The sequence below is a fragment of the Cetorhinus maximus genome, chromosome 5, assembly GCF_964194155.1.
Source record: "Cetorhinus maximus chromosome 5, sCetMax3.hap1.1, whole genome shotgun sequence".
Classification (NCBI taxonomy): Eukaryota; Metazoa; Chordata; class Chondrichthyes; order Lamniformes; family Cetorhinidae; genus Cetorhinus; species Cetorhinus maximus.
The window spans coordinates 100,153,460-100,167,440 of NC_135883.1; the positions used below are offsets into that span (position 1 = coordinate 100,153,460).

The 13,981-nt window shown below is 43.0% G+C and overlaps 2 protein-coding genes and 1 non-coding gene across 3 annotated transcripts in view; 2 read left to right on the forward strand and 1 right to left on the reverse strand.

Annotated features, from left to right (window-relative positions):
- LOC144680824 (cytosolic carboxypeptidase 2-like) overlaps nucleotides 1-13,981 on the reverse strand; it is a 90,049-nt gene that overhangs the window by 36,398 nt on the left and 39,670 nt on the right. The window contains exons 9-11 of the mRNA XM_078542249.1: nucleotides 11,294-11,439; nucleotides 9,709-9,807; nucleotides 3,650-3,792 (exon numbers count right to left, since the gene is read on the reverse strand). Coding sequence (XP_078398375.1) covers nucleotides 3,650-3,792; nucleotides 9,709-9,807; nucleotides 11,294-11,439 — 388 coding nt within the window. The remainder of the gene's footprint in view (nucleotides 1-3,649; nucleotides 3,793-9,708; nucleotides 9,808-11,293; nucleotides 11,440-13,981) is intronic.
- Nucleotides 4,200-4,271, forward strand: trnae-uuc (transfer RNA glutamic acid (anticodon UUC)). Its single transcript has one exon. It is a non-coding gene; the product is annotated as a tRNA-Glu (tRNA).
- LOC144680829 (ubiquitin) lies at nucleotides 4,338-4,863 on the forward strand. Its single transcript, XM_078542261.1, has one exon. The coding sequence runs from the start codon at nucleotides 4,374-4,376 to the stop codon at nucleotides 4,647-4,649; it is 276 nt and encodes a 91-aa protein (XP_078398387.1). The 5' UTR covers nucleotides 4,338-4,373; the 3' UTR covers nucleotides 4,650-4,863.

Here is a 13,981-nt window from a genome sequence, read left to right on the forward strand (position 1 = left end):
TTCACCCCATAAGATCGCACAAGGTCTGAGGCAAGTAATTTATGTCTTCTCTGTCTCATAGGTTGATGAATGGTACGTAAGCAATAATGTGATGAGGTTTATAGATGTCTGGCTTTCTTGCCCATTTACTTTCTCCTCCTCCTCAGCAGCATCCTGAGATATTTCATCCAGAGGAAGAGAAGATGAAGAGGTGTTAGATGATTAGACAGAAAATGTGATGTGTGGAGTGTAGCATGTGAATGGGCAACAGCAGGTTGCCTGCACATGTGTCTGTACTCTTAATCAAGGAAACAGGGCAGCTACAGATGCTCAAGTCAGACCAACAACTGTTAATGGCCCTTCTATTTTTTCTTCCCCAATATCAGCCGTAGTGTGTCACTCCAGAAACTTCAGTGCTTCAATCTGATTTAGTAGAAAAACATCACGTTTGGAGAACCACCATCTATGGCTTAAGATTCATCTGTATGATGTGCATCTCCGAACCTCAGGTATGATATGCTGAATAGACAATCTATTCTGGAAAGGATAGAAACACAAGCGGAGAGCAAACCCCACACCCTCACTTAAATATCTTCATTTATAGTGTGACTAGCAGAGGCCCAAGAGCAGGTCAGTTACTCTGAGCTGTGGAACATTGCATGGCCTGGCTGATGATAATAGCAAGGGATTTAAAAGGGGGAAGGAAGAAAACAACGGACTATGAATGCTACATTACTTATGGTACAATTTACAAGTGGAGCAAAAGAAAGATTCAGTAAGGTTAAAGGGTAGTAAGGACTGAAAGCAGCTCCAGGCTCAGAGAAAAAGGAAAGGAAAAAAGAAAAAAGAAAGACTTGCATTATGCAACAATTTCATGTCCACCAGCCAGTGAAGTACTTTTGAAGTACAGCCCTTGTTGTGATGTAAGAAACACGGCAGCTAATTTTGCAGTGTGAACTCCCACAAACAGCAACATGATAATGACTAGATAATCTATTTTTCTGATGTTGATTGAAGGATAAATATTGGCCAGGACCCTGGGCATAACAGCCCAGTTCTTCTTTGAAATAGTGCCATGTGATCTTTTACATCTGTCCAGACAGGCAGATGGGGCCTTGTTTCAACATCTCATCCAAAAGACAGCACTTCCAACAGAGCAGCACTCCTTCAATAGTACAGCTGTGGAGAATCAACCTTGATTTTTGCACTCAAGTCCTGAAGTGGAACCCAGAACCTTGTAACTCAGAGGTGAGAGTGCAACAAACTGAGGCCCAAGAGAATTCTAATTCAGACATATACCTGTTTAAATGTAGAACAATTTCAAAGTTTTGAATTGTGTGCATTTTCAAATGAACACCAGATCCCTGCTGAAAAATAACAACAGCCCACCAATGGAAGAATTCCTAACAAAATATATAGATATGTGGGAAGGAACTTGCTGCTTGATATCACTTTGTTCTTCAATATTCACAGTATAGGATGTGCCAGTAGCTAAATATGGTTCACAATTAGCCTAAATCTATTATTAAGCACACTGCAGTTTTCATCTTTCTCTCAGTTCTTGCTGTTCATTTTAAGATTCTGAAATGAACAAATATGAGTAATTTAGGTTGTCATTCACAGGTCACAGAACAAGCCCAGAGCTTTTAGAAACTGCCAAAAACAATTACCATCATTTAAAGGAACACAGTCAGTATGAAAAAAACATTTGACAAACTTTTCTTAATTTGTTTGTCAGCACAGATTCGAATTATGAAAACTGTATCAAAATGCATCATTGTACTCTAGAGGGCGATATCATTCTGATAAAAATGGAACTTGGCTCTTCTAGCCCTTTCCTTCCTCACCAGCAAATGATTTTCTCTGTCATTTCTTTATGATGCCATTGATGAAAATGTCAGTTATGGTGGTCAAAACTTTCTTGACCAACATTTCAAAGCTTGCATTGCCACTGATTGTTCTGAATTCACTGTCTCAACTTCTATTAGTTACATTGCTTGAATTTAGCTTGATAGAAGCAGCCTCTTAAGCTGAATCATTGTGGACTGATCATTTGTTGCAAGCTCTTTATTATTTAAAAAATATTGTAAAAGTTCAAGTACAAGTCCTAAGAATAAAGTGGAACAATTCAGAATGTTGACCCTTTAAAAATTTTAATGATCCCATAGAGACCTATAATATCTAAAAAGAAATTTTATCTTTCAGTTAATAGCTGAAAAGGATGACATAAGAAGATTTCATGTTTTAACATTTTTGCTGTAATAAATGACTAAAAGCACTACTGACCAAACACTACTTTCTCTTTGTGGGTAACTTATGCTTTAAACTACAGAAAAGAACATTCTCTTTTATACTTATTACCCACCACACTCTCCACAGAATTACAGTCCTAATAGCAAACAGTCCACAGTTGCTCACCACTTCTAATGAGGTCGCATTTCCCCATTTCACTGAGTAGTAACTTTGAGTGACCACCTCCAGGAACTTCCCTTAGTTTTTGGAGAGTTTCCTAAAACCACTACCAACAGTAAAGCCCGTCACGATTGTTCTTCTCCTCTAGCCTCATCAGAAAGTATCTCCTAGAATCCTTAGATAGCTACAGGATGCAACTCTGAATAGAGGTCATTTCCCTCCAGCATCTGGCTGTGGTAGTTTGCAAAACCATGCAGCCTCTTCTCTCTACCAACCACACAAAACTGCTATCTGTCTGTGATATTCATTGATTTGTAGGGAAGCCTATAACCTGATCTCAAAAATGACTTACTCTGCACTGTTCCCCATGGCATTGCACCCAAGTTGAAATATTCTTAGACCCAACTCTCTTCCATCTTGGAAGTAAATTGACAGTTTACAGCACAACTATTTACAACCTGATACTTTCAATACTTTTCTGGAACTTTGGGAGACTGAGTCTACCCATTGTGAACTCAGAGACTGCTGCCATAGTCTCAAATCTTGAACACCTTACACCATGGCCTCCCTTTGATCTTCAACTGTCCAGGCCCATTGTCAAGCAGGCTTCAGAACAGGTCACATGACTCCCTTCATTTTACCTTAAATTTAAAGACACAACCCAAAACATAACCTTATAAACCTCATAATTGTAGCAAAATGAAAGGTATGTTTACCCAAGACATGCAGGAATGTCTTTAAAATGCACAAAGTGCCAGTCTGAGGATAGAACGGTTACTACACCAATCTGCATAAAAATGCTCTTGCTATATGTTAAAGGTTGGAATAGAAAAAGTGGCTATTTATATACAGACTGAAGCATAATAGGCCAAAAAATGACAGGCAAGAACAAATTGACATAAAAACAAAAAGTTTCAAAAAGTACTCAGCAGAAAGGTCATCGATCTGAAATGTTAAACCTGTTTCTCTGTGCATTGAAGCTGCCTGACCTGCTGAGTATTTCTAGCCTTTTCTGTTTTTATTTGATTTCCAACATCTGCAGTATTTCGCTTTTATTGATACAAATTACAATAAGGTGTAAAAGCATTTTACAGCCATTTCCCTCAGGACTGTACAAGTGTACCTAGTCCTCAAACCAGACCTGAAGCCTACCGTTCTGCCTACCCAAGCAGGAATTAAATCTAAAACTAAAGAAATTGCATAAGCATGGCTACAACTAGAGTGTCCCCATTTAATACACTATTGTTTTATAATTTACCAGCATCTGCAGCAATTTCTCCATATTTCTGTCTTTTATCTTCTGCAAACCAATTGAAGTCTGAACTGACTGTAGGAATGCTGTCCTCTCTTTGATTTGTTGTTATCGAATATGTCAAATTCAGAATTGCTTCATTAAGTTTCCTTCAAAAACAAATTAGCAGAGGATTAAACATTGGCTGGTAACATATTAGTAGTACATCGTTAGAGAGATGTAAGGCCTTGTCTCAAAATTACAAGTCTACCAGTAAATATTTATGCAAATGAGCACATGTTAATTAGCAATATTATAATATTTAAATTAGATTTTGAATTAAAACACATTAATGTGACAGCAGCATTTCTAATCTCTGTTACAGGGAAGAATGCTGCTCAAAATAGATTAGTTCTTTTCCAAATATTTATATTTTAAAAAATAAAGGGACAGCTGATTGTAAAATGAAGACAGTTCCTTAAAAATGAGGCTTTGAACTTATAGGGTGGAGGATTGAAATAAATAGATTAACACATAAGCTAAAAATGGGACAGCCGCTGCAAATGGGACACCAGCTACCCTGGTGGTCTAGTGGTCAGGATTCGGCGCTTTCACCGCTGCGGCCCGGGTTCGATTCCCGGTCAGGGAATGATAATTTGCTGAGCTCGTGCAAACCATGGGACAGCCGCTGCAAAGGTGCACCCTGAGCGACACCTTTCTGGAGTAAGGAGTTGGTGGGTTGAACTTGAAAATGCAGATCTTTGTGAAAACCCTCACGGGGAAAACGATAACCCTCGAGGTTGAACCCTCAGATACTATTGAAAATGTAAAGGCTAAGATTCAGGACAAGGAAGGTATTCCCCCTGATCAGCAGCGACTGATCTTCGCTGGAAAACAGTTGGAGGATGGCCGTACACTCTCTGATTACAACATCCAAAAGGAATCAACTTTGCACCTTGTATTGAGACTTCGTGGTGGTGCCAAGAAGAGGAAGAAGAAGTCTTATACCACACCAAAGAAAAACTAGCATAAGAGGAAGAAGGTCAAGCTTGCTTTCCTTAAATATTACAAGGTTGATGAATATGGGAAAATCTATCGTCGGCGGCGTGAATGCCCTTCTGAGGAGTGTGGTGCTGGTGTGTTCATGGCCAGTCATTTCAACAGGCAATACTGTGGGAAGTGCTGTCTGACATACTGCTTCAACAAGGCTGAAGATGCATAATTAAACAGTTTATAATAAACGATGATGAAAAATGAAACAAAAACCCTGAGCGACAAAGTTTGGGTTGCCCAGCGTAGACAAGGTAGCCACGGCTTCCCCCGATAGCGAATCTGGAAGGAGGGTGGAAGGTGGCTCCCTTACCGTCGGTCTTGAGCGTGACCTTAACCTGGCGTTTGCATGTCCAGATCCCCATATCGTCTCTAACCGCGGTGCAGCTCCCAACCTTATTGAAGTACCTGGTGAGGAAGGTGAGCACGTCGGCGACAGGGACGTAGGGGTTGTAGAGATGCACCGTCACCACACAGTCCCGTTGCAAAGGCAGAGCAAAGAACCGCTCCGCTGTCAGGGTTTTCATCTCCGGCAGGTCACTCTTCTCCTTGAAAACCTTCAGGAGCTTGACGCAGTCTGCCACTCGCTTGAACGTCACATCAAAATATCCAGCGCTGGGGAAATCCTGCAGGCAGTAGATCTCCGCAGCTTTGAAACCACACACCTTTAGCAGGATCCTCCTGGTGAAGAAGGCCCGGTCCATAGGTGCTCCTCCTTCTTTGCTGCCCTTCACCGTGACTCGGACGGTGTTAGGTACCCCATGGTATGGGGTTTGATTGGTTATAGCCATTGTTTACCTTTCCCTGGCAGAAACTGTGATCGAGGTCTCTCCCCTGCCAGATAAGTATCTGACGGCCTGAAGGTGCTGGGGATATGGTTCGGAGGGACCAGAGCATGCATTAGAAACTGGAAGGAGCGAGTGTCTATGGTAAAAAGGAAACTGGGCATGTGGGAGCGACGCTCCGTCTCCATTGCGGGTAAGAACCTGGTCATCAGATGTGAGGCACTCTCGCTGTTGCTGTACGTGGCGCAGGTCTGGCCCATACCTCACTCCTGAGTGGTGGCGATCACCCGAGCCATCTTCTGCTTTATCTGGAGGTCGAAAATGGATCGTGTCCGCAGGGATACGATGTACAAGCCTCTAGATAAAGGGGAAAAAACGTGCCCAACATCGCCCTCATACTGATGGCCACTTTTGTGTGTGGCTGCATCAAGCGGTGCGTAGACCCTCAATTTGCAAACACCAAGTGTCACTACATGCTGAGGTTCTACCTGTCCCCGGTGTTGCGAAGGATGGGTCTGGCCACGCTGCCCCGGAACGCTCCAAGTAGTTGGACCATGCCGTACCACCTGTCCCTCGTGGGAAAATTTATGCAGAGAAACACCTTTGACCACAAGCCCATCAGGCAGTGGTCAGCACGTAACGTCTTAGAGGCCCTGAGGGAAAAGGAGAGGGTGGATCCGGTGGGATGGTTCCCTGAGCATACTGTCAAAGTCATTTGGCAGAATGCCTCATCGCCAGAACTTTCCAACAAGCACCAAAACATAGCTTGGCTGGTGGTGAGAAAGGCCTCCCCGTCAGATCCTTCCTACACGCCAGGAGTCTCACCCCCTCGGCACGTTGCCCTCGAGGTGGCTGTGGTGGGGAAGAGACCGTTGTTCACCTCCTGGTGGATTGTGCCTTTGCAAAGAAGGTCTGGAGAGAGATGCAGTGGTTTCTGTCGAGGTTCATCCCGAGCAGTTCTGTGACACAGGACTCTGTGCTCTACGGGCTGTTCCCAGGGACACACACCGAGACAAACATCAACTGCAGCTGGAGGATCATCAACTCGGTGAAAGACGCTCTTCGGTCTGCCCGAAACTTGTTGGCCTTCCAGCGCAAAGAGTTGTCCCTGACCGAGTGTTGCAGACTGGCACATTCCAAGTCCAGGACTACGTGCTGAGGGACGCACTAAAGCTTGGGGCAGCCGCTGCAAAGGCGCAATGGGGAAGGGTCGCTGCCTAAGACCTTTCTGCCACAGTGCACCGAGGGGCTGGGAACTGTTTAAATCCCCTCGGGCTGTACAGCTGAAAATGAATGTCTGCAAATGATTGTAATATTCATTATTGTATTGATGCATTTCGTGATACACATTGTAAAAGTTGAACCTGATTGTATTTTTGTGATGGTGATTTTGAAATGGTTTGAAATGTTGTTGAAGATATTTTGTGAATAAAGTATATTTTTGCAAAAAAAATAGCAGTATTAAAGCACTCGGTACATGGACGATGTCTTCTGCTCGGATCCGCTGTCAGTGCGCAGACTGATCCACATCTGCGACCAGTTTGAACTGGCCTCGGGAGCCAAGGTAAATCGTGGGAAGAGCGAGGCCATGTTCTTTGGGAACTGGGCTGACCGATCCTTTGTCCCTTTCACTGTCAGGGCTGATGGCCTGAAGGTGCTGGGGATATGGTTCGGAGGGACCAGGGCATGCGTTAGAAACTGGAAGGAGCAACTGTCTATGGTGAAAAGGAAACTGGGCATGTGGGAGCAATGCTCCCTCTCCATTGCGGGTAAGAACCTGGTCATCAGGTGTGAGGCACTCTCGCTGTTGCTGTACGTGGCGCAGGTCTGGCCCATTCCACACTCCTGCGTGGTGGCGATCACCCGAGCCATCTTCTGCTTTATCTGGAGGTCGAAAATGGATCGCGTCCACAGGGACACGATGTACAAGCCTCTAGATAAAGGGGGAAAAAACATTCTCAACATCACCCTCATACTGATGGCCACCTTTGTGTGTGGCTGCATCAAGCTGTGTGTAGACCCTCGGTACGCAAACACCAAGTGTCACTATGTGCTGAGGTTCTACCTGTCCCCGGTGTTGCGAAGGATGGGTCTGGCCACGCTGCCGCGGAACGCTCCAAGTAGTTGGACCGTGCCGTACCACCTGTCCCTCGTGGGAAAATTTATGCAGAGAAACACCTTTGACCACAAGTCCATCAGGCAGTGGTCGGCACGTAACGTCTTAGAGGCCCTGAGGGAAAAGGAGAGGGTGGATCTGGTGGGATGGTTCCCCGAGCAGACTGTCAAAGTCATTTGGAAGAATGCCTCATCGCCAGAACTTTTCAACAAGCACCAAAACGTAGCTTGGCTGGTGGTGAGAAAGGCCTCCCCGTCAGATCCTTCCTACACGCCAGGAGTCTCACCCCCTCGGCACGTTGACCTCGAGGTGGCTGTGGTGGGGAAGAGACCGTTGTTCACCTCCTTGTGGATTGTGCCTTTGCAAAGAAGGTCTGGAGAAAGATGCAGTGGTTTCTGTCGAGGTTCACCCCGAGCAATTCTGTGATACAGGACTCTGTGCTCTACGGGCTGTTCCCAGGGACACACACTGAGACAAACATCAACTGCAGCTGGAGGATCATCAACTCGGTGAAAGACGCTCTTTGGTCTGCCCGAAACTTGTTGGTCTTCCAGCGCAAAGAGTTGTTCCCGACCAAGTGTTGCAGACTGGCACATTCCAAAGTCCAGGACTACGTGCTGCGGGACGCACTAAAGCTAGGGGCAGTTGCCGCAAAGGCGCAATGGGGAAGGGTCACTGCCTAAGACCTTTCTGTCACAGTGCAACGAGGGACTGGGAACTGTGTAGAGCCTCTCGGGATGTACAGCTGAAAATGAATGTCTGCAAATGATTGTAATATTCGTTGTACTGATGCACCTTGTGATACATGTTGTAAAAGTTGAACCTGATTGTACTTTTGTAATGGTGATTTTGAAATGGTTTGGAATGTTGTTGAAGATGTTTTACGAATAAAGTATATTTTTGCAAAAAAAAAGCAGTATTAAAGCACCTCAGAGTGCAACATGATCTATGTCGATAACTTGAATACCATTGCACTAACTGTCTGTAATGACCATGTTGAAATGTCTGTAATGTTCATTGATTGTATTGAAGCACCTCATGATCTATGTGGAAAAGGTGAATATGATTGCACTTTTTGTGATGGCCATTTTGAAATGTTTTGTAATGTTCTTTCAGATATTTTATGAATAAAGTATATTTTTCCAATAAAAAAATCAAGAAATGAAAATCAGATGGATTCTGCAATGGATGAGCAATCTCCTCCACCAGGTTAACATCCAGACAATGAAGACAGGATTTGCTTATAATTCTGTCCCAAGTGGCTGAGGGAAATATGGTATAATTTAAGCACAATTGTTTACTCAAAAGAATTTATGTATTTTGGATATAAACACTAAGGTTTCAGTTCTTAGAAATAAGTGTATTTTCGAGTGTAGACATCAACATGCGCAAGATGGCCTCAAATTGGGTATGTTACACAACTGCACAAAGTCAAAATTACCTTCATCGTGCATTAGCCAAACACAGAGAAATTTCAGCCAAAAAGTGCTTGATTGCTGATTTTCCTGATCCTGCTCCTTTTCAATTGCCCGGGGATTAACAGGGCCTTCTTGGCTGAAGGTGGGACTGATTTTGGCTTGAACTTGCAGTTGGTGTAGGTTCATCAATGGAGCTATGTTAATGACATGGAAAGAGGTTTTCCTGCCCTCATTTCTCACTTCCGTGTACTACTGCTTGCTGAGCAGTACAGATGCAGCTAAAGAACACGGTGCCATGGTCTGCCCCCAGACTTCAACTAACCAGGTATTCCTCAGGGGTAGGCTGAAGGTTTTAAGGTCAGTGAACTTCTGTAAATTCCTATATCTACTTGTCCCCACCCCCTATGGGATGTTGAAGTCTATTTGGGAACTTCTGGCTGTTGAGGCTCAATATGTAGTTACAGGCTCAAGAGATCTGCAACTGTGCCTTGCTTTCCTTTCTTGTCATTCAGGTGCTAGGCCCTGCTTTGGGAGGGAAAGCTACATAAATGATCCAGGGGAGAAAACCCTGATGCTCCTGAGTCTGTGAAGAAGCAGTGAGCGTTGGATGTGTTGCTCCTATCCAGCACTGCGACAGGGAATGGGGCAAGAAAATCTGCCCTTTGATCTCTAAATTTTTGAGATGTGCTAAAACCGGTTATAAATTACAGAACTTACAACGGATTTTCATCCAGACTCATATAGTCCATAATGCCCTCACAGAAAGTTTTTCCTATTGACATATAATCTTTGATATTGAAATGACGCACAGCAAGTCTGAAGAAAAGAGAAAAAAATGTCAGAAATGGAAATTGCAGTGTGAGAGTTTTCCCATGCAAGAACCTGTTCCAAAACCAGTACACGTCTAAACTTGTTGCTAAAGCAATATGAGAGTGGCAGCAGATCGTGTCAAGATTTTCAACCTTCTCTCTGCAGAACTACCGTGCCCTCCTCTAGATTAGCAATGTCTAACATTTTGAAACTATGGGCCAGGGTACCCTTGTCCAAGTCAGCGAGTGGGCTTCATATAATAATATATTAATCTAGCCCCCATATATAAACCCCCCACCCCATATGCAAAAAGAGTGGGCTACCTCACACAGACAAAACATCAATCCACCCATCCCCATACACAAGAAAGTGAGATACTCTTACACGTAAAAATAAGAGTCCTGGCATGCAGACCCCTATATTTGCAAAGAGTGAAAGTCCCACAAAAAAAGCACAAGTCCCCATACACCCAAAAAATGGGACCCCATCCGTATAAACAAAAAACTCAAGGGGCTCTATCCTCCTGTCTCTTTCTCATTCTCCATCTCGTTTCCTTGCTATCTACTCCACCTCTTTTATCTCTCCTTTCCTCCAGATCCCCTGCCTTCCCTAAAACAGTGAAAGCTTCAGGTTTTTCTCGAGGATTAATCAAGGCTGATTACTACCACTTCTTGACTATTCAAAATCTAAACAAATAACTGTCAGTCCTCTGGGTCTTGGAGGTCTAAAGAGCTCAGGTCAATTTTAAGCTTATGCACAAAGAAGAAAGAAACCAGAAAGGGCTTCTCAGGGAGTGAATCAACGCAGCTTGAAATATCACCTTTATGTCTGCCACTTTGAGTCTGAAGGCTTTAAACGGCTAAAACGCTTTCACTGGAGAGGTTCCAAATTGGCAGCCCAAAAGTGCAATATTTAAGTGCTTAAGGAACCCCTCTCCAGGAAGGATTGATGGAAGAAATGTATTCTGGTATTAACCCTGAGCGACTAAAAGTAGCTGAGCATTGAAAAAAAGTATTGACCAGTAGCTGAGATAAACCTCACTTAATTTGAACCTCTGTGGCACTTGCAAACCTTCAGCACAGAGCTCAGGCAAGAAGCCTTAGTCTCAGTCCTTTGCTAGCTGTCTGTTAATGAACAGGTGCCAGTACATTGGGTTAATTCATGCAATCCTTCTTCCCTCCCTAGGGGAAAGATTTTAGTCTCCCATGGTTGAGCCTCGAAGCTGTAACAAACATTCTTATTCAATGGATTACTACATTGGTCTAAAAATGTGCTCAGCTATGTCACTTGGCTTTGGCACTCCAGGAAGAAGTCAGCCATCCAAAACTTTTAGCAGAAGCCGCAGGTTTGCAACATTGTCATCCAGTTTCCTGACCTAGACTTCCTGTGACCACAGAATCACTGAATTTACCCTCTTGTGTTTTAAAAAAAAATATATATATATTCATATTTAGAAACGTGTGATCTATTAGCTGCACAGTGACTATCTTACTGTTCTTTTACTGCTCCTGAGAATGAGGCTTCTAAGGTGAAGGAGTTGTTGAGGCCTAGTTGCCTATACATCACCACTCGTCCTGTTGATTCTTTGCATTTATGGATGTGAAACTTACAGCTGTTCCAGTCGAACCTCTCTGGATCCTCAAAACACAAAATGTAACAAAAATTTAGTCCCTAATATAAAACAAAAAGGGAAAAGTCTCACTCAATTTCTCACTGTTAAATAATTTTTAATTTAAAAGATGTGGCTAGCTTCAATAAAGGGGTTTGGATTAAACCAAATCCTAACGAACATTTGCAAGCTTAATTTGGCCTAAGGTCCTGGAAACTCATGAGTTAATTAAACATTATATAGAGACCTCTGGGTTATTAAAGATTAATGTAATTCTTTTTGACCAGTTTTAAAAGCTTCATGCTCCTGTAAGAAGTATTTCAATAAAGGCCACTGTTAAGTGTTCCGAAAATGCTTTTCAAATCTGCGGTGAGCTTATTTTACATCATGGATGTGATAATGAGAAATATTGATTAACTCCAACCAAGGATGACAGAACTGCAACTGCTCTTAATTATACAAAATGTAGCTGAAGAAGACTGTAGAAAATTTAATTAACCTCACAGCACCTCAAAGTCATTCTTTGTTTAGTACCCAAGGGCTGCCAAAACACTTTTAAAATGAGCAACTTGTACAATTTTCCCCATGTTTTAAACAAATTCTCTACCCGCAGTGAGGCAGCTAGACCTGTCTTAGTATACCCTTTATTTACCCAGCCATGTATGGAGTTCTTCTGGTCTGAATTCTCTTTCCCAAGGTAACATAGTCTGTCCCAGAACTACACAGACACTTTCCCCTTATCTCCCCACGACCAGACTCCTACCAACATCTCAGGCTATCCAATCTCTATTTAAATCTTTTTCTGAATAAGTAGGGGGCAAATTTGGTCTCTGAGTGGTAAATGGATGGGAAATGGGTACTGTGAGAGAAATACCTGGAGTAGTTGATGAGGGATCTGCCCAAGTTACCCAGTTTTGTCTCATTAATATGATTGAGATGAGTTACATTGCTAGACAAGCTCCCCATAGGGGCTGGGAAGTTGAGCACTATTTCAGGTGGAAACACTGGATGCCAGTATTGAAGTCAGTTGGAAAACCAATGGTCTGTGGGTGAGGATGAACCCATTGAGATAAATTGTGACCTCAGGAGAGAAGGGGAGCTCATCCACTCTTTGTCAAAGAGAAGAATTGCTTACTAGACTTTCCTCCTGCTGAGAGTTTGCTGCCTTGCCCTTCACCCATTGTGATAGTTTCCCTACCTTTGATCCTTCCATTCCTATTGCTTTCCCCCTTTCCATTCCCTCCTGCTTTCCCTGTTTCCCTCCTCTTCCACCTCCCCTGCACCAATGCCCCTTCCCTATTCTTTTTCCCCCCTATATCTCTCTTTCCTCAAACCCCTACCTTCTGCTTTCCCTCTCCTCTTCTCTTTTCCACTCCTCTCCTCTCCCATCTGCCTCCTCATTTTTCCCTTCTCCCTTGCTTGAGTCTAAAATGTTAACTCTGCTTGACATGAATGTCCAGCTTGCTCTCGGCTCCCTGCCTGTAATGTCACTGGAGACCAATTAGTAGGTACTAGTATTTAAAGAAAGCAGATACATATTTCTGGCTGTGAGTGAGTAACATGCTGGCTCCAGGACTATGCTGGAATAACTCTGCTCTTCAGATTCAGAACAGTGGAACTCAGAAGTTATGGCTTAAGGACTGATAAAAGTAAATACACTGAGAATTCAATGGGAAAAAATCTAAAGCTCTTGTAAGAACCCGGGCAAATCATTATATAGGGTTTTATTGTGAATTAAAGAAAACAAGTTTAAATACTATAACTTAACTGTACACTTCTTTAATTTCATTATTATACAGAACCTTTTATTGAACTTTTTTTTCTATTAGTGTTTGTGATACATCCTGGGCAAAGGCAGCTGAGAGGTGAGATGATGGGAACTGTGGTTTGGGCCTTCATTGACCAAATATTAAAATGACAAACTTCAGCAGAAATCTAACAGGACATGAAAATGGACAGACTACTGTCTGAGAACTTAAAGATAAACACCTTAGTGGAATCCCAGAAGCCCAGATGTGGATAGAATGGAGACAAAATAGTCAAGTACCAAGGCTATTTTCTTGCTTTAGTCAAATTTGGCATTGGGATGTCAATGTGATGATAAGGCTCTGAGAGTAGGAAAAAACAAATGACGCCAGGAATCATGGCTTGGGTGGGCAGTTGGAAAAATGACATCTTATGTAATTGGGTAATTCGAGAAATAGTAAGGTAATGATTGGGATAAATCAGCCTCCGTAGGCTTTGGCGTGTAAAGAAAGTATAAGAGGAGATACTCTGAGCACAGCGATTGTAGAGATATTACATGCCACATTGACTGACGCAATGGTACTTGGGCGTGACCAGGGAGTAGTTACGTGGAGATCATGATTCTACCCAGTGTGAAATGGTAATACTGTTGAGCTTTGATACTACTGCTTATACATTGGCTTGTCAAATCTTACTTATACTGATTAAATATAACGATAAGGTTTAACATGTCAAATCATTGTGGAGTTTGTGAATAAGGGGTTAAAGGGCTAATTGACACTGATTCCCGGACTTCCAACACTCTTCTTGTAGGGGTCAATCCTT

Coding starts and splice junctions, on each gene's coding strand:
- LOC144680829 (XM_078542261.1), top strand. CDS start 4,374: ATGCAGATCTTTGTGAAAACCCTCACGGGGAAAACGATAACCCTCGAG.